This window comes from Triturus cristatus, chromosome 6 (genome assembly GCF_964204655.1).
Source record: "Triturus cristatus chromosome 6, aTriCri1.1, whole genome shotgun sequence".
NCBI lineage: Eukaryota > Metazoa > Chordata > Amphibia > Caudata > Salamandridae > Triturus > Triturus cristatus.
The window spans coordinates 1,931,080,723-1,931,104,486 of record NC_140589.1 but is presented as its reverse complement, the minus strand read 5'-3'; the positions used below and the strand labels follow the sequence as shown (position 1 = coordinate 1,931,104,486).

The following is a 23,764-nucleotide window of genomic DNA, read 5'->3' as shown; positions in this document are numbered from 1 at the left end:
CGGTCAAAATAGGAGTTCACACTCTCATCTTTTTCTTGTTTGGTATGTATGATCTTGTTCCAATCTACCTTGTCTTCTGGTATTTTCTGTAGTTCTTATCAACTTCATCTCCTGGTGCTCCTCCCTTCCTTCTTTTTTGCTCCCCCTTTGGCTACTCCACTTTCCTATTACAATCGCCCACAGATCCTTTGGAACTATTATATTAAATAAAGTGTCAAAATCTCACTATAACAGTCCTCTCAAAAACGTCATCCTGTCTAGCTCAGCGTACCATTTCCTTGGTTTTTCTCTGAGCTTGGGGAAGTCTTTAGTAAAGCACATAATGTCTTGTCTAGACCAAGGGACATGGACATATGCCAATTCGTTAATTTTACTACCTGGTGGAGGTGGTATTTCTCGAAGGGGCATTATTTATGCTGGTGGGGCAGCCGTTGGTGGTGCTGGTGTTCCCTTGTGAGGGGTGAGGGTCTGGACTACTTCTAAAACTACAAATGTGTTCACCAGCTGCTTCCTCTGTTGCAGTACTGTATATTGTAGTCTGTCTTTGTATGTTTGCAGGTCCGAGTCTGTGAAGCTGAACCTCGCTATATCCCAGTCATACTGTGCAGGTAGCAGTGGGACTACACCTGTACTATCTGGGCCTGCGGCCTTTGCTCTCTGGACGTAAGCATTGTGAGCTTGGGGGCCTTTTCCATTAATTGTGCTTGTGCTAGTGACAGGACCTTTTCTAAGTATGATCGGTTGTGGTGTTGTGTGAGGGCGTCTACTGCTAGTGTTCCTCCCACCATTGGCTGTGTTTGATTTCAGTACTCTCTTTTGTACTGAGGCAAGACGTGTGGAGATGAAGTAGCACTATTTGTTTTACTGAAACGGTCACGCCTAGCCTGGGTTGCAGGCTGTTGAGTCCCTACTATTGCCTGTTCTAGTAGTCCAATGTCATGGACTGTTTGCAGTACGTATGTACAAACTTCCCAAACCAGGCACTGCCACTGGGTTGATGACATAGTGTCGTCTGCTGACGTGTCGTTGAATTGTTGTAGCCATTTGCGGTCTATTAGTTTTGGTTGCGTTATGTCTCCGTGTGCACATTGAGCCTGCAGCTGTTTTTTCTTATCACTATATTTGCTGGCGGCGTGGACTGCCTCTGTCATTAGCTGCAGAACAGCAATGTCTTGGACGGTGTCCAAGTCTATCTTGGTAGCCTCTTCGTTGATCAGCTTGTGTGTTAAGGCTACAGCATCTGTCTTGAGCTGTTGAGTTAGCTTAGGGGGATTTTCTGCGGGAGCGGAGTGTGAGACTGTTGTGGATCTTATTCGCCCCATTAAAAGGACCTCTAGTACTGAGTCTTCGTCTCTGTAGGAGAGTAGGGTCTGCTATCCTATGGTCACCCCAAATGTGTGCTTTTTGCTTCACTGGTTTTTGACATATTGAGGCTGTGGGCCTGCTAATCAGACCCCCAGCCTGCTGTTCTCTCTACTAAATTGACACTATGCACCCTAGGTGCATAACCAATTGGAATTGGATCACCCTGTGAGCCCCTGTACCAGTGTACACTAGGTACCCAGGGCATTGGTGTATCTAAGGCCTACCAGGGGCTGAAGCATGTATTGTGCCACCCCTGGCCTGGCCTAACAAATTTGACACAACTGGCTGATCACTCAGCTGGGGTAAGTTGGTGTAACCACCTCTTACTTAGGTGTAGTATACCTATACCTAACCTTAAATGGGACACATGTTAACCTATAAGTCACTCCTATGGCAGGCCTTAACAATCCTGAAGGCAGAGTGCTTGGTTCCATGTGAGATGGTGCTCTGGCATGAGCTGAGCCTGTCTGCAGTGGTCGGAACAACTTCCTTCTACCGTTTCCAGATATCGCCATACCATATACTCTTAAGTGCATTATGAACCTCGCGGTTAAATGCTATCTTTGGTTTGGCTTTATCAAAACATGTCGAGTAAGGTGTCATACGAATTGGAATACTAACCCCTCGCCAATTCTGGCGACGGGGTTAACATTCCACCTTTCTAGAGGGACACGACATGTACAGTACCTGAAACCCGGGTAAAATCAGACATAGCCTCAGCTCCACAAAATGGATGCTGCCACCACAGACACAAGTCTGCCCTCCTGCTGCTGGGAGTCCTTCCAGCTTGGGAGACGTGGACAAAGGGTTTCCTTCCAGGGGAGGTGCGTGCACCACCCCAGACAGGATTTTGTGTATTGGTCAGGTAGGGCTTGAATGGAATCAGACATGCCTGAGGCTCACAAGGAGCCTCGGTGCATATGCCAGTTCAAACCGGTCCTGGGGCACACCAGCCCCGGACCTGGGGCGAGCTGGACAAAGGATTGGGGGTGTAACCACCCCCCTTCCTGGTCCCACCCTAAGGGAGGGACCTAGCAGGTAGTCCGGCCCCTAGAATCCGCTTAAAGGTAGGAGCTGTGTCCTAAGACTTCAGACATCCTGGAATCAACTTACTACAAAGAAGAAGACGGGAACTTCGACGCTCTGCTGCACAGAGGACAGAAGGAAATCTCCCCTATGGTCAGGGAGTGACCATCTTGCTAACGCAAGCACCAACCAGCTACTCGACGTCTGCTTTGCCGCCGCCTCCTGCCCGAGCCCAGAGCCCGACAAGACCTGGACCTCCAGACCTCTCACCGCCCGATCCACAGTCCCTGAAAAGAAGGAACCCGTGGAGGCACCGAGACACATGGAGCCAGCCATCTTGAAAGACCCACGACAAGCTGCAAGCGCGACAACAGAGGCTCCCTCTAAGTTGCGCTTTGGGTCCTGAGAAGCCCAACATCCGAGCAGCATCTGCACCAAAGGTGAGCCCTCCAGCATCTCCACGATCTGCGTGGGGCCCCTCTGCACTTTGCATCTCAACGCGCCTGCCCGGTCCCTGGCCCGTTGGCTAGTGGCCATTTTGGCAACGAACCTTGAAAACTACGACGCTGGTCTGGTTGCTCCAGACTGGCCCCTGCTGCCCTCCAAAGGAGCAGCCCCTCTGACCTTGCTGGTCAGAACAATCAGCTTTCTTCATTCTTCACTCCTGCTTTTGCCAAGGCTGGTTTGCTTCCTTCGAGTCGCCGACACCGCCGACAGCGAGAGCCTGCTTGGGACAGCTCGTGAACCGACTCCTGAACGTCGTCGACCTTCAGGGACCACGTGGCTGCGGAGACAAGCTACACCTCATCACCTGTTTGCACCCGACATCGCCTGGTACCTACCTGGTGCCACGCCGGTCACTGGCTAGTGACTGTGAACACTGTCCCCTCTGCTTTCAGGTCTTCTACAACTCCGATCCACTCTTGGATCCACCACATCTCTTCTGGACCGACCGCCTGCAGCATCTTTGTCATCAGGCTCCATTGAACAGATAGACGAAACCCGACACACTTCGAGACCTATGCACCCGCTTCCTGTGGGTGAGGTAAAGCTGGCACTCCGGTGCCCAAGTGTAGAGAAACATCTCTAGTGTCTGTGTTTTGAATCTTAAGTTCGTAGTCCATCCAGAAGACCCTTCTAGCAGTAACTTTTGAACTTTTACGCACCCATTGAAAACCTATGGGAGCTCGCGTGTAACTTTCCTCACTGCCACGCGACCCGTGGACCTCCTGTCACTAACTAACGTTAGCTCCTTGTAGGCCCAGCAATTCTAGAGGCCCTAGGCCTTTTCCCTTTCCTAGTCGTGGTACTTATACCACTATTTTAGTATATGGTTTGAGTGGCCACCAGGGCCCATCCATATAAAGTGCAACTTCTGTATATTGTAATACTTTCTTGTTTAACGATTTGTGCTCCTGTGCTCATAAAGAGTCTAGGGGATACTTTGAGTAATAAATACATATATATTTTGAATATATATCTGTGTGGTGTCCTTTCATTGGTATAAAGAGAGGTTACATATGGTAAAACAGCCTGCTTAACACGCTTTAACGAGTTTAGCCTCAAAGACTGCTTAGCCTACGCTACCACTAGGGCAGCTAGTCCGAAAAGGTTGACTTACAACCACACCATAAGGGTTGCTTGGCATGGTACAAGGTGGTCACTTTAACTAGTGAACATCATATACCAGGCCAACTTCTCACAGTCTCCCTTATTTTCCTTACCTCCCTGCTTTTCTTTCTCTACTGGCATGCATGGGTATAATCCTACCACATCCATTTGCACTTTTCTCTAATCTTCATTTATTTTTTGCTTATTTATTTCATTTAACTCCTTGTTCTTGACCTCTAATAATTCCCTGTGAACTTTCGATTTCACATCATTAGTTGTGCGCATGTCGCGTAGAACCAGATCCCACTGAAAAAATGATTCCCATTCTGCTGGCTCTTTTTTCCTTTTAGTTTCAACATTTGTCTTAAATATGACAACTTATCGATGATGTACGTCCCCTGATGAGGGAACTGTAAGTCCGGTCTCCTAGCTGTCAGGTCATGCCATTTATGTATAAATAGTATGGAATGCAGTCCTTTTTGTAGGGCCACATGGTATGCCGGGGAGTCTTTGGGGGGTGCTGGCTGACTGCTGTCTAAATTATTTTTACAGAGAGTGTTTCCCATTGTGAGAGATGAGTGGAACGTGTGTGAAGCGTGTGTGCTAACCTTCCTTGCAGTGCAGGGACAATTCAGACACACCAGACAGATGGGTGGGGTCTCGCGCTATACTATGAACAGACAACACAGTGGGTAAACGAACGCTATCATGTGCTTCTCAGCCATTCTCCAGCTGTTGCAATAGCAGAGGGAGCCATTTGGCAGGCAAACAGACAGGTCACTGGCGTCCCATGAACAGAATGAAGGGTGACAGGAAAGTATTTAGAAGAAAGATTAGTAGTTCCATCTCCTTGCAATCTCCCGTTAACCCATAATCGGGCGGAAGGGGCGGCTAGGCGGAATTGAAGCCACCCTGGACTGCGCCATGGGGTCCAGGCAATCAAGTAGATAGTGCAGAATGGTGAACTCTTCTACAGTTCAGGCAAACACATAAAACATGAAGCGAGCTCTGGCGACCCTGCGCAGCAGCGCTGTCAGAGAGTCTGTGTGCTGTGACTATGTGCAGTGTTATTACTCTAATCCCAGAAGAGTAACAGGGGAAATAGGAACACTATTGTTGGTAAGTCAGAGGACAACAGGAACAGGACACAAAGGGGAGGTATTGTGCAATAGAGGGCAAATATTAATAAGACAGCCAGCCAGTCCATGATAAATGGGCGGTAATGTAAGGAGACATTTGGTATGGTGGCAGTAAGTATTTCAAGGGTGCTTATTATATCGTCAGAAAGTTAGCAGCGTCAAATATCAGTTATGTAGCGTCGCAGTACCCAATAAAGAAATTATGTCTGACAAAACTAACAATACCCTACAATCCTAACTATACTTGGCCACAATATACGAGAGGCATATGACACTACAGCAATAGAAAAATGCAAGGAACCCAACAATAATAGACAATAGGACAACTGATACTCCCTCCTTTTTGTGCCTAGGTAACTCCCTAGGCACAGCTAGAGACCACCTCTGGCATCCAGCAGGAGGCAGCGCCCCACTGGGGACCCGGGACCAGCGCAGCAGAGGTGAGTTAGCTGGACTCAGACCTGAGTTCATGGACCCTAAGAACTGGCACCCTGAGAGAAACTGTTGCAACCACAGGAGGAGCAGCCCAACTGGCCACAGCCTCCACGATATTGTTCCAGCACAAGTAGGATGTGCAATGACAGGGGTGCTATAACCACCACCACCTGTACCAGGGGAGCAAAACTGCCATAGCTCTAACATGAGGGGCTACCTGCTACAACCCAACCTGGAGGATTTAAAACCCTCAATCAAGACTCACCGGTGGCTGTTGAGTCTGGCAAAGCGTACCGACCTCTGCTCCAGTCAATGGGAAGTAGCTGTGAAGGTCCTCCACCCCCCATCGGCCGGGGACTCACTGCTAGCAAGACCGGGGGTCGGGGGTGCAGTAGGTCGCCCTCCTCGGTACGCCGTCAGCTAGGTGCTGCCTGGCACCAGAGAGTCACTGCGTGCAGGGAACTTGCAGAAGGATGCCGTCCCCGGCCAGATGGGTGAGGGTATCCAGACCAGGAACTAAAACGTAGAGCAAAAATTGCACATGTAACGAATTCTGGCAGAGACCAGCAGCAATGTCAGAGGTCAATAGCCACGCATGGAACAAGAGGAGAAAGCCTGTAGCAAGAGCTTACGTTAGACAGGACTGAAAAATGAATCATGAGAGCCACGAAAAGGGCACAGATAAAAGTGATTAGGACAGCCACAACGAGAGCCATTGGCAATTCCCATAAACTGTGAAAACATAACACGTAAACATCACCAGGGCACAGGCAAACCGTTCCTGGCATGAGAAAAGAAATGGCAGATGGAGAGGGAGAGAGAAGAGCAATGAAGAGCCGTTAACCAGAGATCATACAAACGCGCTGAGAGAGAGAGAAGGAGCAGGAGCCAGAGATATGACAAAGTCAACTTATGGGCAGACAGTCCCCCAGCATCTAAGGGAGGCAGAGGAGAGATAAATGCAAAAGTTATCGAACCTCAGGTCTCCGAACCCCGATGGAAGCCGAAGTCCAGCAGCCAGCCTGCGAAGTCGTCAGTGATCCAGGAGCCGCATTCTCCACCAAATGTAAAAGCTGAAATAAGAAATAAGAAATAATACCACATATACGACTCTCTATCAGCACAAAAGGTAGCAAGGTTTATTGAAGACCAACAAACAGTGGATTACCGTGCAGCACAGAGACATCAGCAAAGTCACTGAATGTCCAAAGAGGTGATGTGTCTGACAGTTTTTATACGCCCAAACCACAAAGGATGTAGCATCATAACATACGTAGTACAAATTAAGCATAGTTAATTTGACCGATTAGCAAAGGCCTAAGCAGTGCTATACCATTTAAGGTCCGAAACATACTGTTGCTGACCACGTGTCCCAAGTAGGCAGTTTCTGGGACTTTCCACTGTAATGTAAGATATCAGTCTGGTACAATTCCAGTTAATAATTGCAACATAATAGTAATGACCAGAAATATTTTGAAATTGGATATGCTGAAACGTTTGAGTTTAAGCGAGCATCTTCCTTTGTCACGGATCTTGTTTCGAGCAAGCCTTGCGTTACTAAAGCAGTTTCTCTGAAGCAAAGGAAAAGTGCAAGCGTCTTGTGCAGTGATTTTCATGTCAACTTAACGGGGCCTAGAAGCTTACTGTATTTGGTATCATAAAGAAAGATGGCTTCTACAATGTATCCTCTTGGAAGACTGCACTACAGGTTGGTGTGAGGACCTGAAGATCATCACAGACTCTTGCTGGGAGTTACGTGTTTGAGGTGTTGTGGAGAGTGCTACGGCTTCAACTTGGTGGCAGCGACATGGACATTCGATTGAGTCAAGGTATTTGGGTGTTGGAGAAGTTGAAGCGTAAACGGTTACCTTGCTCAAGCCGGTGACCATTAGCTCTTGAGGCACACTGCGGTGCCACCGCGTGCGATCCAGCGTCTGCGCGTGGAGGAGGCGCTAATCCTTGTGCTTGAATTCCCAACAAAAACTCAGCACAATCACGTAGCTTACGTCGGTGAGTCAAGCCCAACTGGTTATAAAAACAACAGTACGCCTTGACGTCGGAGGCCATGTTGGAAGAGACGTTGCACATTCATGAAATCAATCAGTGAGGCAACAGCAGAACCCATTTTAGCAGACGGGGAGGGCGGGGGCGCAATTTTTGAGAACTCTTGCATTTACTAGAAATATGAGAGGTCAGTATCAAAGCCCTCCCAAATTGTGGTTTTGTGAATGTCCTCTGGCCAAGGTATGGGGAAGTGTGCATGTTTCAGAGGGCCCCGGAAAATGATTTTGGGAGCTTACAAAGAGCATTTTTTTCTGCACCCTAAGAACTGGCAATAAGTAGATAAGCAAGTGGTTACCAGGCTCATCTTTAAGCACAAGGTAATTCTATGTGTTAGCTGCATACATCCGATATTCAACACTGTATGTCTGTAAGCATTCAATAGCTGGTGATAGGACGGAGCCCAAAGGTAAGCCATATTTCATGCTGGCTAATCTGGAGAGAAAGAGACAAAGTCAGAAATATAGCAATCCCACCGGACCAGAGAAATGCGTGACATGAGCTGAACTGAAGCAATAACCAAGGAGTGCTCATAAAATAGATAACAGTGAGCGGTGGCTAAAACGGCAGATGTACTGAGAAATGCCAACCAGAGTTAGTTCTGGAGAAATCACAAGGAAGTATGAAACGTGAAACAGTGACCGTTCTGAACTGACCACTCCGGGGGATAAGAAACGTCAGTGTGAGATCTGGGGTAATCACACGAGGTGCTATGAATGGTCAAACTGTGACAGTTCTGCACCAACTTCTCCAAGGGACAAACGAAGTCAGGCAGTCTCGGATCCGCTGCACCCAACCGAGGAGCAAAGAAATGTCAGGTTGTGGCAGGCCTGGAACAATCAACTCGGATGAAGTAACATTGAGTAGTGCCGAGTTCTGAACCACCACCCCGGGAGCTTCGTAAAGCTGCCCTCGAGCACCAAACAGTGCATTTTAGCTCATTGAACAAGGAGATGTCACGCAGAGTCAGTCGTGGATCAGTCTCCATCAGGAGCAGAAGGAAGTGACCCGTGGATCAGTCACTGCGAGGAGGAAAGGGAAGTGACCCATAGATCAGTCACTCCCAAGAGCTGGGGGTAGTGACCATGGATCCGTCACTACCAAGAGCTGGGGGTAGTGGCCATGGATCAGTCACTCCCAGGAGCTGGGGGTAGTGACCATGAATCAGTCACTCCCAAGAGCTGGGGGTAGTGGCCGTGGAGCAGTCACTCCCAAGAGCTGGGGGTAGTGACCGTGGATCAGTCACTCCCAAGAGCTGGGGGGAGTGGCCATGGATCAGTCACTCCCAAGAGCTGGGGGTAGTGGCCGTGGATCAGTCACTCCCAAGAGCTGAGGGTTGTGGCCGTGGATCAGTCACTCCCAAGAGCTGAGGGTTGTGGCCGTGGAGCAGTCACTCCCAAGAGCTGGGGGTAGTGGCCGTGGAGCAGTCACTCCCAAGAACTGGGGGTAGTGACCGTGGATCAGTCACTCCCAAGAACTGGGGGTAGTGGCCATGGATCAGTCACTCCCAAGAGCTGGGGGTAGTGGCCATGGATCAGTCACTCCCAAGAGCTGGGGGTAGTGGCCATGGATCAGTCTCGGCCACGGAGCAGAGGGAAGTGACCCCTGTGATGTGCGGAAAAAAGTAAAAGGGATAGTCAGTGACATGTCCGTGCTCATGTCATTAACTTGATATTAGAGGGACGGGGGGGGGGGCGGCACTGGTGCATAAATGAGGAATGGTTTGGATGCAGAGCAGTACCGTCCCTAGTGGGAGGAGTGACAGCTTCAGACCGGCCATAACAGCTTTAACACAGCTTTAACACAGCGTTAATCATTTACTTCAATCACATTACTGAGTGAACAAAATAATTGTTATTAAAGATATGGTAAAAGACGTCTATTCATTTGAAACCACTGGTCCACAAATTCAACTGAACAATCGGGGTTGAAATGCCTTCTCACTTCATTCACTATCAGGAATAGAACATGTTATTGACTTTTTATAATTAAAGGCCTGTAAAATAGGTGCTCAATTATTACGAGTAGTGTTAACAGATGGAGCTTTTTCAGAGTCTAATGATGTAAGTCTGTTGTAAATAGCATATGTGATTGAGATACTTTACAAACTGTCATAAATAACTCCCCATGATCAGTAGCATTTAAAGAGTCTCGTATAATGCAAACATCTCAAAGGACAATGAAAGCCGACTGCAATCCATCAGATCATGGAAGCATCCTATTAGAAGCCGGCCAGTCAATATAACAAGGATTAATACATATAATAAATATACCTAATCAATCCAATAACCAAGGTTTAACAGAATCGAAAGATGGATAGGGGTTTAAAAAATATATAAGTAAACAGACTCAAGGAGAAAAGTAAATAAAAAAGCCAAACCAGGACAAAACAAGCACTTGCAATGCAATAGGTCTCGCCTTTGCATAAATTTGAACTATTGGCACTGTAAATGACAATGCCTTTTATTTATGTGTTTTGAAAACCTGCAAGTGGTACGTAAACACACACTTTGTACTTATAGTTGTTGCTTACGAGAAGCAAGGCTGGCAGTAACGGGGTTAGTGGGCTTATGAAAAGAAACAATACTGCATTTAAATTGGAGGTTCTTCTGCAGTGGCTGGTGCATTACCCAAATAGTGCAGTTTTGAGTGTAGTGTTCAAGAGATTTAGAATGTTTCTCGATTGGACGCTGAGATGAAGGTCTGGAATGCCTCGGTCTTTGCACTAGCTGTATGGTTTTCTGTTCAGAGGATAATGGTGAGTGAATGTCTGTCCGAATGTTACAACAATTCCTGCATATGACTGAAGGGTTGATACCAGTTTGTTCCCTATGGGGCTGCAACTGGAGCAGTTAACACAGGGATAAGCAAAAGAGGAGTGATGAGATAAGAGGGGCTCATAAGTAACATCAGAGGCAGTAGGAAATAGATGAGTAGGAGGTGATTGCACTTCTTAATGCTCCAGAGTGGGCGAACAGTGATGGTCATCCAGTGGATGTATGGATTTGTAGTCATTCCATCATGAGATGGGCTGGAAAGCATGCAGGCATGAGAGGATTTGTGGGGCGTATCTAGTTGTGGTTAAAAGAAGTGAAGATGTCATGAAGGTGAGGTTGCCCCAGCTGTTGCCCTTGTTGTGGGAGTAGATGGGTAAAAGTGTCAGGCCAGGCGTGTTGGTCTTACAACTTGTAAAAAAATTACTCAATGCAGATCTTGTGCCTGGGGCTACCAAAGATGATGAAATGAGACAGCTTGGATGTTGCCATACACATAGCAGGAGGAAGTTGCTCTCAAGAAGGCCATAGAAGGGGCCAAGAAAGCATCAGCTGTTGATGGAATGAGACCAGATTCACTAGGGAAATGAGTGGTGTTTGCGTGATGGTAAGTCGAAGGGTTGTGGAATACCTGATGGTTAAATATGACAACCAGCATTGTTCTGTCACGATGAAGGACATCAGTCCTTTTTGAGGAAGAAAGAATATTTGTCTGTATTGATGGAAGTGGCTGATTGTTTGAGGAGAACCAGCAGGGGATAGAAAGAAACACCTATAAAGTCATTTGTGCGGTAGCAGAGCGGGGTCGTTCGTGGTCAGGGTTCTAGCTTAAATAAAAGATGAATGTTGACTAGTTATATTAGGTATGTTTTTAAAATGGCTGCAATGCCAGCTGTAGTCCAGGGGAGGGAGCAGGCTGAAAACAGAAAAGTGGACTTATGTAACAAAAGTGGAGTGAGTGCCAACAATGATCGATTTCACGTTTAAAGTAGGCTCATTTTTGAAGGTATAAACAAATTATTGAGTTGAAATTCAAGAGATAGTCACCCCTTCTTATTAAAGAGACTTGTATACAACAAAACAATGTTTCTGGTGTCCTTTCCTCAGCTTCCCATTGTGAGATACAAGTCATCATCTTCCAGATGTGAAAGAAAATATTTGCTTACAGTTACACAATTTGTGGTGGTGAAGCCGCGATTTATCCAGGTTTTCTAATTTCACTTTGTACAAATCATTCAGCAAATGGGTATCTATTTAAGGCTCTGTTTTAACCTTTGTGCACTTTTCTGCATTTCTTATATAGAGTGAGCTTGATCCTGAAGGTATTGGAGCGCTTTACATGAGCACCCATTACATTACACAAGATAACCATCACTTATAGGGATGGGTAGATGAAGTGATTTGCCCAGAATCACGGGATTGCTGAGCAGACGCTGAGACTCGAACCAGGTTCCCGAGGTCCAAACTCCACGGCTCTGGCCCGAACGTCACATCCGTGGTAGGGAAGGGGGGGGCCAAGGAGGCAGGCAGAAGTCGGATGAAGACTCGTCTGGTTATAGAATCGAGCTTTCCAACAGGACCTCGAGCTGAGCCGGAGTCAGGCTTCATGCCCGAGCTCTGTGGCTCGCCCTCCTCTACACGGGGCGTGCTGTAACTGGTCCCTGCGAGTGTGCTAGGTGCGGGATACAACTGCATTAACGCTGTCATCTGGGCCAGGAATTTCAAAACACCTGGCCAGTCGATTAAACAGTGTTTTGATATAATCTCTTCTGGTACAGCTCCACTCACGCCTGATAGATAAAAGGCCACAGTCTCTGTTAAAAACACACACACTACCAAAATCTGTTTTCAAAAGAAAACAGATTACTTCAAAGTACCCATGGTTTTGGGCCGCGCTCTAATTCCGTCCATTATGGTTTTGCCAGACTCCAGTGGAAAGCCAATAATTGATAAATGCGCAGCCCATATTCCAAAATGTCGGTCTTCCCCAGCAGCAGCATTGTCTCTGGCAAGTAAACAGCGCGGGTGAAGTCTGTAATATGGTCAACTCCCTCTAAAGAGCAGAAGTGATGACCCGGTGACAGGACAGGCAGAAAGAAGAATGTGGGGAGCAAAAGCAATCCAATGGTTTCCTCGAGTTAGAACTGACCCCCAACTCTGCAGTTGTAGTGAGAGGAGTTCTGAATTAGAGGGGACCTTCTCGACCCCAGTGCCCTGGTGTTGGGTCTCAGGACATGTGTCTGTCTTTACAACTAGCAGCGTGGGTGCACTGAAGTAGGTGGTGTCGCCGGCTGGTGCCTGAAGAAAGCACATGCGTGTTGTGCAGACTTGTGCTACCGCTGAAGTGCGAGCAATCACAAACACTTCACACATAGAAGGTTCTGTGAGAGATGTCTCTCCAAACTGAGCACTGGTTCAGGGATTGTACACGTCTCATGAACCTCTTAAGTCTTTCCTCACAAGAAACAGCTGGGCGCGCGTGCTTGCAAAAGGCGCGGCCCTTTTAATGCAGGTGCTATAAAGTTGGCACACAAACTCAAAATTGTAGAAAACATAAAAAGAGGTGCAGGTGGATATGTGGGAAGAAACGGGGCAATAAACAGTACCCACATCTGTTAATAAGCTTGTACGTAGAATTACTGCTAAGTATTCTAAAACAATGTTCTAACACCTCCGTTGTATACTTGAAATTCAACCAGGCGCTAAATAAAACTAGTGACTGGTTTCTGCTACGCGTCAACTGCCTTTTTGAGCATTTCTGAGTTCACTTGAATTAGTAGCATTTCAACTGAGTAAATAACTGTGTCGACCCAATGACGGCTTCTTACAAGCTAGAAAAATAATTATAATCAGAATGTACAAATTCGATTAATTCCAATGTCCCTCTGGTTTGTGATGTAGTAAACTTAAGGTGAGCGCGTTGAAATCGGCTTGGACACCACACCGGCAGCATTTAACCCTTTCAGGATCTACCAGCTCTTATTTAGCATTCGACCAATACTCCACCCACCGGTCTCCAGCGGTGAAGCATGCAGGGCCACCCAGCACTGCTACATGGCTAATGGTTCAGACACAGGTTGCCCAGGTTCACAAACTTGGTGCCTGTTGCGCAGTGTACAAAGGAAGGCGTTAACTGGCAGGGGCGAGTGTGACCAACGGAGAAAGAAAGGGCCGCAGTGCACTTCACAAAAACGACCAAAATGTAAATTGGAAAAAAACACACAGGGGGATGGCCGCCTGGTGCTGCTTGCTCCACCCACCAGAAAGAGTGCTGACATCTAAAAACAGAGCCTGCTCTGGGATGCAATTAAATAAAGCAATCGATTTTGTGTAGAAGGTGCAATTTGTTACAGCACATCAAAAACATCTCGCCGGATTTAATAAGTACCCAAACCATCCAAGGGGAAATTGGATTCTTGAACCGTAACATTAGTCCTAGCACTGATGCTGGCCGATGAGTAGGCACCTGGGCCTTTTCCTGTTCACACCAGATAGCCAACATTGTCTCAGGAACATTTAATTGGACGAGGATGAAAGCGACAGGACATGGCACGGATCCTCTAAGTGTAAAAACTGTGAAAAGCAGCAGCATGTCTGGGTTGTTTGTTTCTGTCCCACCCTCTCCCTTCAACTTGATCTCCACCAATCCCTGAACACAAAGAGGAGCTGTACTGCAGGTGAAAGCACCAAGGGCGAGGGGATGTTGGGAGCGCCAATGTGCAATAAATGAGAGCAAGGCACAGTTGCATAGCAATAATCAAAATCATATTAGTGTGCATTTTATTAAACCATAGATGTAATGCAGGTGGCGACCATGGTGGTGCGTACTTAGGCAGTGACTAGGGGATGCATGTTGTTTGATTGTGTTTGGTATGTGATTGCTGCTTGTCACTGTGTGTATTGTTTAAAAATAATGGCAGAGGTGAGTGCATGTCAGTTTTGATGTGACTGCGTGGTAAATGCGTGTGCGCAGTTTTGTGCATAATTGTACGTGACAGTGAGCTTGTGTATGTTTGTTTTCCGTAAATAATATTTTGTAGATTTGTGCGACTGGTGTGTGTGGACAGAATTGCATGCGCATACGGCAGCGCACGTATGCGCCTTTGGTCGACGCAGTGTATGTAAACGTGCAAACATATCGTTGCTCATCCCAAAGTAGAGTACGGTGCACGACTTCAGTACAGGTGCTAAATAGTGCGCGCTCCTCCAAGGCAATGCATCGCAGGAAGGTTAGACAGGTTCCCGCTCTAAGCAGGCACATTGTGCGGAGAGAGCCCTACCACTCCACCCTGCGCTCTGGATCCACAACTCGGGCATTGTGTTTTCTTCCCCTACTTATGGGTAGCTAACTGGATGGTGTGTAAAGGGGATCATTTGTGCACACTGTGGGCGCCACGGTGGGGTGTTGTTATAGGCATAGCATGAGCTCACTCTGCGGTGTTGGCAGATTGAGGCTGTACCGGCAGCTGTATGTGCATAATCCCAGGCTGCGGCAGTTTTAAACACCATGGACAGTGGGCGAGCCGCCAGCAGCCGTCACAAGGACCAGGCCCAGCTCCACATCAAGAGGGGGCCGAGAGCGGGCGCCTGGGAGCGGGACTCCATGCCACAGACTGAAGGGCACTATGAGAAATGACACACCCCTCAAATCTCTGTGCTTCGATGCACTGGGTGCACTGATCCCAGTTACTTAAACAGTAATCAACATATGCACGCCATTCATGCCTTCGTCCGAGAAGCGAGCTGTGTGACACCCACAAAAGCGCATAGTAACGAGGGGGCAGTGGCCAGTACAGCGCCCAGACCCGCACAGCGCACTGCAGAGCGGCCATGCGGACACAGGGCCAAACACTGCAGCATGGCACCCTGGAAGAAAGGGAGCCCAGTTCCAGGGCAGGAGAGGGCGTCTAGCTGTTATGGGAGTGGACCTCAAAGCGTGAGCGAGCACTCTTGGGGTGCAACAGTACACCCAATTGTAGGGGGCATGCACATGGCACCCACAGAGGGGTGGGACATTACACCTACAGTGGGAGAGGATGACGCGCACGAGAGAGCAGGCGACACCTACGAGTTCTAATGAAGACTACAAGGTAATACAAAAGGGCATTCCCAACTGGCAAATTAAATAATAAGAGGCGCAAGCGCGGGACAACGAGGAGCGCTGGAATGTATGGAAGCTAGACTAGGAAGCGTCAGAACCTCCAATATTTGAGGTCACTGGCCGAGGAGGTGGTGGCGTGCTACTGGTCATGGTAAGCGCCAATCGATCTACCCTATTCAGAATATTACTAAATATAACAATTATGAAAAAGATTTCCAAAGAACAGCACCCACGCATACAATCCCTAAAAGCAGGCTGCTGCTGGTTCGGAGGGGGTGGGGTCTCGGAGAGAGCAGATTATCCTTGCGGCCAGTCACCAGAGGGCTCAGTAACCGTTACCAGGGAAAGCGTGCGCCCAGCATGCACCTGCAGCGGCTCTGGACTGAGGGGTGCAGCCTCGTACAGTCACAGGGCAGGGGCCCTTCTATGAAACAGTAATTTCAACAAATTGGGGCAAGTGTAGTGCGGGCACCATCAATAAACCGTTCAGTTCATACTCGCCCCCTCCCGTGCTTGGCGCAGGTGGTACGGTCCCTTCAGGGCGCAACTGCCCCGAAGGGATAGAAAGGCTTCGTAGCGGGCGGACTTGCACCCGCAGTCAGTCACAGCGGGTGCAGGTAGGCGCTGGGTGATTCCAGGGATTGCGTGCCGGCCCGCGTGGGGGGAAGAGCCCCCTCCAGTAGGACACCACGCTGCCTCCCACCAAACCCCCGAGCAGGACGGCTCGAGCGGCGCGCTTCAGTGGCCCCAGTCCCTCACCTGCTGCATAAGGAGGGCGGCCGCCAAGAGCCGCAGAGCATGGGTGATGAGCAGTGTCCTCCGCCGCGGGTAGCCCCGCGCTGCCCCGCACATGATGCGCCGCTCCGGGCGACCTCCCAGCCCCTATGATCCGGCTGCAGTCAGCAATAGAGTCCGCCCGGTGATGATGCGCCGTCCTGAGCCCCCTGCTCCGCCGTCAGAGCCGCTGTTGCTGAAAGAGGCACTCCCGATGCAGCGAATCCCGCTCCCCGCACCTCCCTGACTGGCGCTCCCTGTGCCAGCCGATGCCTGGTTTGCATAATGCCGGCTCCTAACGGTGCTGAGTGTGCTGCGCTCCTCTCTGTGATGAGGTTGCCTGTGGCGGTGCTCCCCTGGCCGGGTTGGGAACCGCTTGCCGGTGCCTGGCTCCTGCGCTCCTCCGGCTGTTCTGAGCCTCAGTCAGTGTAAGCCCATGGTGGCTGTGTGCGCGCTCAGGCTGTGCCTGTCCTCTTGTAATCAAGAGGAGACACGCCAAGCAGAGGGGCTGGGAGCTTCGCACTGCCCGCACACATAAAATGTAAGCTCCCACTGCAGCCAGCTCGCAGGGTAAAAGCCGCCGCTGTCCTCGAAACGTACACTGGTACTGCTGCGCTTCCCTCACAAAACCTGCAAAGTGTCGTGCAGGTTGGCACGGCACCGCACTCAGACCCTCACTTCCAGAAGGCGCGTACTACGTCAAAGACAAGTGACTGTCCCCCGCTTTCACTTTCGTCCGTCGTGAAAGGTTTCTTGTCTTTATGGGGCCATGTGTTTGAAACACATGGCCCCATAAAGATATGAAAGCTTTTGCGACGCACTGAAGGCAGACGAGCCAGTCCAAGTAGGACGGCTCAAAAAGCCAAAAGTGAACGTCACAAACAGCTCTTTCCCAATGGCTGGCCAACGTTTAGCATAAACGGTGACGCCGGCCAATGGGAAAGAAGGGCGGGGCTTAAAGCCCTTTACAGAAAATACCCAAAAACATTCAATCCCGCCAGCGAGACTGCGCATGTGTGCAGCCCACGCCAGCTGAAACCTAAAAAATAATCAAAAATATAAAAAAAAGGGTGTTTTCTATTTTTTAAGGGAACAATCAACATAGGGTCACTGTCAAATTTAATGAGGACACCTAACATGTAGGAGAGTAGGATCTACTTCACATGGGTACCCCCACTTTTTGCTGGTGTTTCACTGTTTTTCGACCTTAGTCTGGCTGTGGCCCTGCTAATCAGGACCACAGCCTAGCTGCTTCCTCTCTAAAATGGTTTCCATGTACATTAGGTACATATCTAATTGGATTCTGGAGTGCCTTATAAGACCCTTGTATATGGTATACTATGTACCTAGGGCATAGGTACCTCAGAGGCCTACCAGGGGCTGCAGCATATATTATGCCACCCCTGGGAAGCACTCCAAAATGGCACCACAGGTCTGCTACTGCAGCCTGGGTAAGGGTGTGCTTGCACCCCTTACTGTGGTATAGGCTACCTATATCACTACCCTATACAGACACATATAAACCTATAAGCCACTCCTATGGCAGGCCTTGACAATCCTGAAGGCAGAGTGCTTCGTTTTATGTGAGAGGGTGCCCAAGCATGAGCTGAGCCCCTCTGCAGCATACGGAAATACTTCCTTATGGCTGTTCTGTGATACAGCCATACCATATATTCTCAAGTGCATTATAACCTCGCGGTAAATGCTAACTTTGGAATGGCTGCATCAAAACATGTTGTGTTTGGTGTCAAACGCTTTGGAATACTACCCCCATGCCAATTCTGGCGGCGGGGGTAGCATTCCACCCTTCTAGAGGGAGAGAGACATGTTCACACTGGCTAAACCCGGTAGGATTTTCCTGAGCCCTGGCATCACAAAATGGATGCCTCTGCCACAGGCACGGGACTGGCCTCCTGCTGCTGACAGAAACTCCGGCAGGGGTGGCCTGGACAATAGGTTTCCTATCGAGGGGAGGTGTCCACACCTCCCCAGACAGGCTGATGTGTATTGGGGCTGGGCGGGAGCACTCTCTGGTGCTTTGAAGTCCTGCACTGGGGGCACGTTTGGTGTCCCTATGCATAGCCCAGGTCAAACCAGTTGCAGGGCCTACCTGCCCCTGCTCTGGCGCGAAACTGGACAAAGGAAATGGGTTTAACCACCCCTCTTTCCTGTCCCACCCATAGGTGGGGCCTTAGAGTTAGTCCATCCCCTAAACTTACTATAAGTATAGGAATCCAGTCCCTAGGACTTTAGATTACCCTGGACGAAACTCTGCAACGTACATCCTGGACCTTCGACGCTCTATTCTGACTAGAAGACTGAAGAGATCTCCCTTGGAGTCAAGGAGTGACTCCCCTGCTTGGCACGCACCAAAGAAGCAGCTGACCGGTCTGCAATTCTGAAGCTCCCGCCGGACACCGAAGTCTCTGCATCCCCAGAGGTGGATTTCCAGACTTCCCCGAGGCTATCCTGAGTCCACAGCAAAGCTGAGGCCCGTGGTTATCGTGGTTATCGTGGGTAACGTGGAACCGTGACCCCTGGACACCGTGAACTTTTGCAGCAACACTATCTTCCTGGTCCTCCTCGAAGTTGTGCTTTGGGCTCCGAGTAGCTCCAGCCTTGAGCACCTTCTGAACCGAAGACCGTTGGCCTCCACTCCACGAGTGACCCGTAGGCCAGCTTCAAGTGCAACCGCTCGAGGCTCCTTCGCGATCACTAGCCCGTTGGCTAGCAGGTCCCAACGAAGGCAACTCCTTTTCTGATTGGGCTCACCTGGTTGCTCCAGACGTGCCCAGACTTTCCCTCGCTGGGTGAATCCCTCAGACCTTGCTGGTCTGCACCGCAGTCCTTTCTCTAAATTCCAGTGACTTGCCGTTGCCAAGGCTTGTTGGGTCCATTCTGGTCGCCGACACCGCAGCACTCGACAGACTTCGTGGGACAGCTCGAATCCGGCTCGTGGACTTCGTCGATGCCTCCTGGACCTCGTGGCTGAAGAGTCAAGACACCCATCAACTCACCTGAAGCACCAGACATCTGTGGGCATTGGTCCATCCTGCCCTCGGTCACTGGCTAGTGACCCAGACTTTGTCCCGCCTGCTTTCAGGTTCCTTACATCCTAGATCCAGGCTTGGCTCTCTTCGGACACGTCTCCTCTTCACGGCAGCAGCAGTTCTTTGCAGGCTTCCATTGAAATAGACGACGCGACCCGACACCAAAAGACACCTATGCACCCGGCTTCCCTGGGTGAGTTACATCGAGTACTCCGGTGCTCTCGTGGGTGCTGGCCCTAGAACTTCTTAAGTCCAAAAGGGTTTGGTACAGACTCGATTAGAAGCGTCCCTAATCTTTAAATTTCCAACTGTGACATTTCCCATAGAAGATAATAGGAACCTGCGATTGTGTTTCCACACTGCATACAGTTCCCGTGGGTCCCCTGTGTCACTACCTTGGGGTCCCAGCGATTCTAGAGGCAATAGGCCTAGTGCCTATTCCAGTCGTGGTTCTTATACCACTTTTTGGTATATGGTTTGGTAAGCCCCTAGGGCCCAAACGTGTATTTGTGCTTTTACTGATTGCTATCTTGTAACTTAAGTACTTCGAACTCCAGTCTCAAAAAGAGACTAGAGTGGTGTGTTTGATCTTAAATACATATATTTTAAATATATACCTGGTGTGGTTGTCCTTTTATTTGATCATTCAAGAGACTATAGACTGGTAAAACAAGCTGCTTTACATTCCTTCAAGACTTAGCCTGAAGGCTGCTCTCCATAGCTACCACTAGGATAGCTTTCAATAAAGGTTGTCTTTAACCTATCACCATAAGGGGTTGTTTGGACTGATACAAGGTGCCCACTAGAACTAGTGGACAGCAAATAGCGGGCCACCTTCTCACATAACATATACATGGTCACTTAAAAAATGAATACAATTAATAATAAGCAAATAAATACTGGACAAACAAAATAGAATTTGCTCTCTTTTAGATCCAGTCAAACGTCAACTGATGAAATAACACTACTGACTTTAGAAAGGGAAAAGGATTCAATAAGAATTAAATACTTAAGGAAATAGCAAAGGGAATTAATGAAATCATCAATAATTTCAAATTAAATACTGATAATTTATCAGGGACAGATGGAAGAGAAAAAATCATAATGTGTGACCAATTACCAACCACTTCGCAAAATCTACTTACTACATCAATTCAATTAAGTAACGAGAAGCAAGCTTATTAAGCAAACTATTCTGGATCACATTCCGACAGGAAAAATCGAAAATGCCCCAAAAAAACAATGGTTCTATGATTAATGAATGAGCAGGTACCATTTTTGATCCAACTACTCACACTCAACTTGATTTCTGCACACAATATCATTCTGAGGGCAAAAGATGTTTTGAATCAGCATAATATATTGAAATGAATTTCTGTATTTGAAGACCTGAAGGGAGTTACCTCTGAAGACTTATTGACTGTATTGCGAACCTACTTCCTTATAAGGACACAACACACAACTTGGAGGTCTCATGAGACTGTGAGTATATTCTGGTCTATGAAAAAACCCTTCTAGTTTGGGGCATTCTTATTAAAGTAGTACAGCAAGAGAAATACTCTTTCTTCTTAAGACACCCACAAGCTGATTACAATGCATCTAAATGATCATCACTTGCGAACCTTCGTAATATGGAAAAAGATCTAGATATTGTTTTAACAAATGAAGTGGATACTTTAAAAATAAAATTGTCTAATGCTAATGCAACCAACAGAGAAGTCATTGTTCCTATTGGAGTTGTGCCAGTGGAAGAGTCTGTTCTTTTCCTTCTGAATTTGTGCGGTTTCAGCAGGAGAGTGCTGGAGCTTCTTAGGGGCCGAGACATACCAGAGAGTTCGAGCTTATTTGCCAAGTAAGAGGGAGTATTATAGTGGAGGCTTTGTACGTCAGGCAAGCAATCTTAAAGTTGTAGGTGTATGCATTTCGCAAGAAGTTTAGCTACAGTCATAATATTGGAAATTGGGCGGAAATTGTTGAAATCAGATATGTCTACATTGGGTTTTTTTTTAATGGTTGTTTCTTGACCTATCTTTAGGCAATCAGGAATCCTTCGCTGTACGAGCAATTCATGGATAATCACGGACCCGAGAGGGAGGATGGCAGATCCAAAGTCTTTGAAGAGTTTAGCCGGCAAGGGATCATGGAAATGATAAGAGGTTTTAGTGACATTATCAGGCGCATGCATCAACCTTCTTTGCGAGCGCAAATGGTGCGATTCGCAAAAATCGTCTGTTTGTGCCTGCAAAAAGGGCTTCTGCAATGCATCACACTGCAAGGCTCGCACAATTTATTGCGATTTCTTAAATTGTAATTGTGCTTAAGAATTTACAATTTGCGACTCCTTAAATGCAATGTATGATGAAATCGCGAATAGCGATTTCGCTAATAGGGGTCGCAAATTACCATCAATTTGAACTTAATGGTGATTTGCAAAAACTTTGAAAAATGCACTAAAGTGCATTTTTCAAAATTATAGGTTTCACACACACATGCCTTTGGGGCATGTGTGTGTTTAACATAAGTGCACAGATCAATTTCAGGGGTGCAACAGGCAGTCCTTTTGACACCCTTGCACCCTTGAAATTGCATGCGCAATTTGCGAGTACCTATTGGGTACTCGCAAATTGCACATGCAATTTCCCATTCATTCCTATGGGCCTATAGGCCCGTAGGAATGAATGGGAAGGCATTCCTTAATTGCGACTCGCAATTTGCGAGTTGCAATTAAGGAATGTTAGGGAATCGCTCGTTTTAAAGCGATTCCTATATGCATAGGCTTTTGCAATTCCTTAAATGCAATTCCTTAATAATCGCAATCAAGGAATCGTAAAAGCCTACATTGATGCATGTGCGCCCATGATTCTTCTAAACTCGGCATGGTCAGGCAGTCTGAAATTGTTCCATGATGCGTTATCTTTTGGAGTAAGGCCTATTCCACTGTAGGACATAGCAATCTCTGAGGTTAGGAAGGGCGATGTAATGGACTGAGCAAGATGAAGCGTATAGTGTGATGCATGTTGGAGTTCTAGTGCGATCTTTCTAGACTTTTTGAAAAAATGTGCGGAGAAGGCCCCTTCACTAGGGGGAGATATCGTGGGAGCAGATTGAAGGTCAGTTGGATGGTTAGCTTGCTGTTTTATGATTTTGAAAAGCTTTTTAGGTCTGTTTGTAGCATTTTCTAGTTGAGATCTAAAGTGTTCAGCTTTCATGCTGCGGATATGTTTATTGTAAGAACTTCTTGCTCTCCTCAGCTGTTTGAGGTTGGTTGCGGACGGAGAGTTTTTCCATAATCTTTCCGAGAGCCTTAGTTTGCCACGCTCCTCATTGAGGAAGCCATTGAATCAAGGTATGGACTGTTTGACCGGAATCCTTTTGAGTTGTTTCGGAGCAACCGTGTCGAGTATATTAGTCATGGTCTGTATATAGTGTTCAGTGAGGTCGTCTAAATTGATCATGTTAGGGGTTGGAGGGAGTAGGTTGTTGCTAAGAGAGGTTAGGTCCATTGCTTGAATGTCATTTAGATTCCTGGACCACTGTTTGTTCTTATGCGGTTGACCTGGTCTAGAAATGACCTTTACAAGAATGCGAAAGGAGATTATGTAGTGATCCGACCAGTCATACGGTGAGATGCTTTCCAGTTGTATCAAGTTATCCTTGGCTATGATTAAATCGAGGGTGGAACCCTTGTTGTGGGTGGGTTCATTGCAAACCTGAGTGAGGTTAAGGTCTGTGAGGAAAGCCTTGAAGGTACACAGCGAGGGATCAGTTGTATCGATCCAGTGCAGATTGAAATCCCCAAGGAAGATATGGTTAATGGGTAGGTCTGAGTTAGAAGCTATGATTTCCATCATTTGTTCGATGAAGATAAGATTGTCTCCAGGAGGATGGTAGTTCGTGTGGAGCAAACAGACAATATTGTTGTTGTTCCGGATTTCAACACTCAGGTGTTCGTGAGAGGACATCGGCACAGTTTGTAAGAGTCTCAGAGTGATACTGGAGCAATAAATGTATGCAATACCGCAGGAGCTATAAATGTATGCAATACCCCCACCCATTTTAACAGGTATATCCAGCCTGATGATGTCATATTTAGGAGGTACTAAGATGTCGAAAATTGGCAAGGAGAAGTCGTTGAGCCATGTTTCCGTTAATATCATGATGTCTAGGTCATGTGTAAGAATAAGGTCGGCAATATCAGTAGCGTGTTTGAATACTGACCTGCAATTTTGTAGCATTGATTTGATGTGTGATTTAGTTTCCACATTTTCTAGGTGTGATGTGGGTACATGGACTAGGTTGTTCTTGTACATATGGCCCTATGCGCTTTACTGAATGGCAGGTAAGTAATGGACCAGGAATTGGCGAGGTCATCAGGGTTTAGTGTAGATTTCTCTAGGACGGGGAGGATCTGACCTGTCTTGAGAGCTT

The 23,764-nt window shown here is 47.7% G+C and overlaps 2 protein-coding genes across 15 annotated transcripts in view; both read right to left on the bottom strand.

Moving 5' to 3' along the window:
- Positions 1 to 23,764, bottom strand: part of LOC146822518 (uncharacterized) — a 266,233-nt gene that overhangs the window by 149,820 nt on the left and 92,649 nt on the right. The window lies entirely within an intron of this gene.
- The window catches only part of LOC146822519 (uncharacterized), a 237,470-nt gene that overhangs the window by 207,517 nt on the left and 6,189 nt on the right, over positions 1 to 23,764 (bottom strand). For 7 of the 14 annotated variants that reach the window (XR_014963323.1, XM_085613642.1, XM_085613639.1 and 4 more), the window contains exons 2-3: positions 6,554 to 6,649; positions 5,842 to 6,092 (exon numbers count right to left, since the gene is read on the bottom strand). Coding sequence is in view for 8 of the 14 variants with exons in the window: in XM_085613642.1 (XP_085469768.1) it covers positions 5,842 to 5,923 (82 nt within the window). In the remaining 6 variants the exon portion in view is untranslated. The remainder of the gene's footprint in view (positions 1 to 5,841; positions 6,093 to 6,553; positions 6,650 to 23,764) is intronic. The other 7 variants (XM_085613649.1, XM_085613641.1, XM_085613640.1 and 4 more) reach the window with 1 other exon arrangement.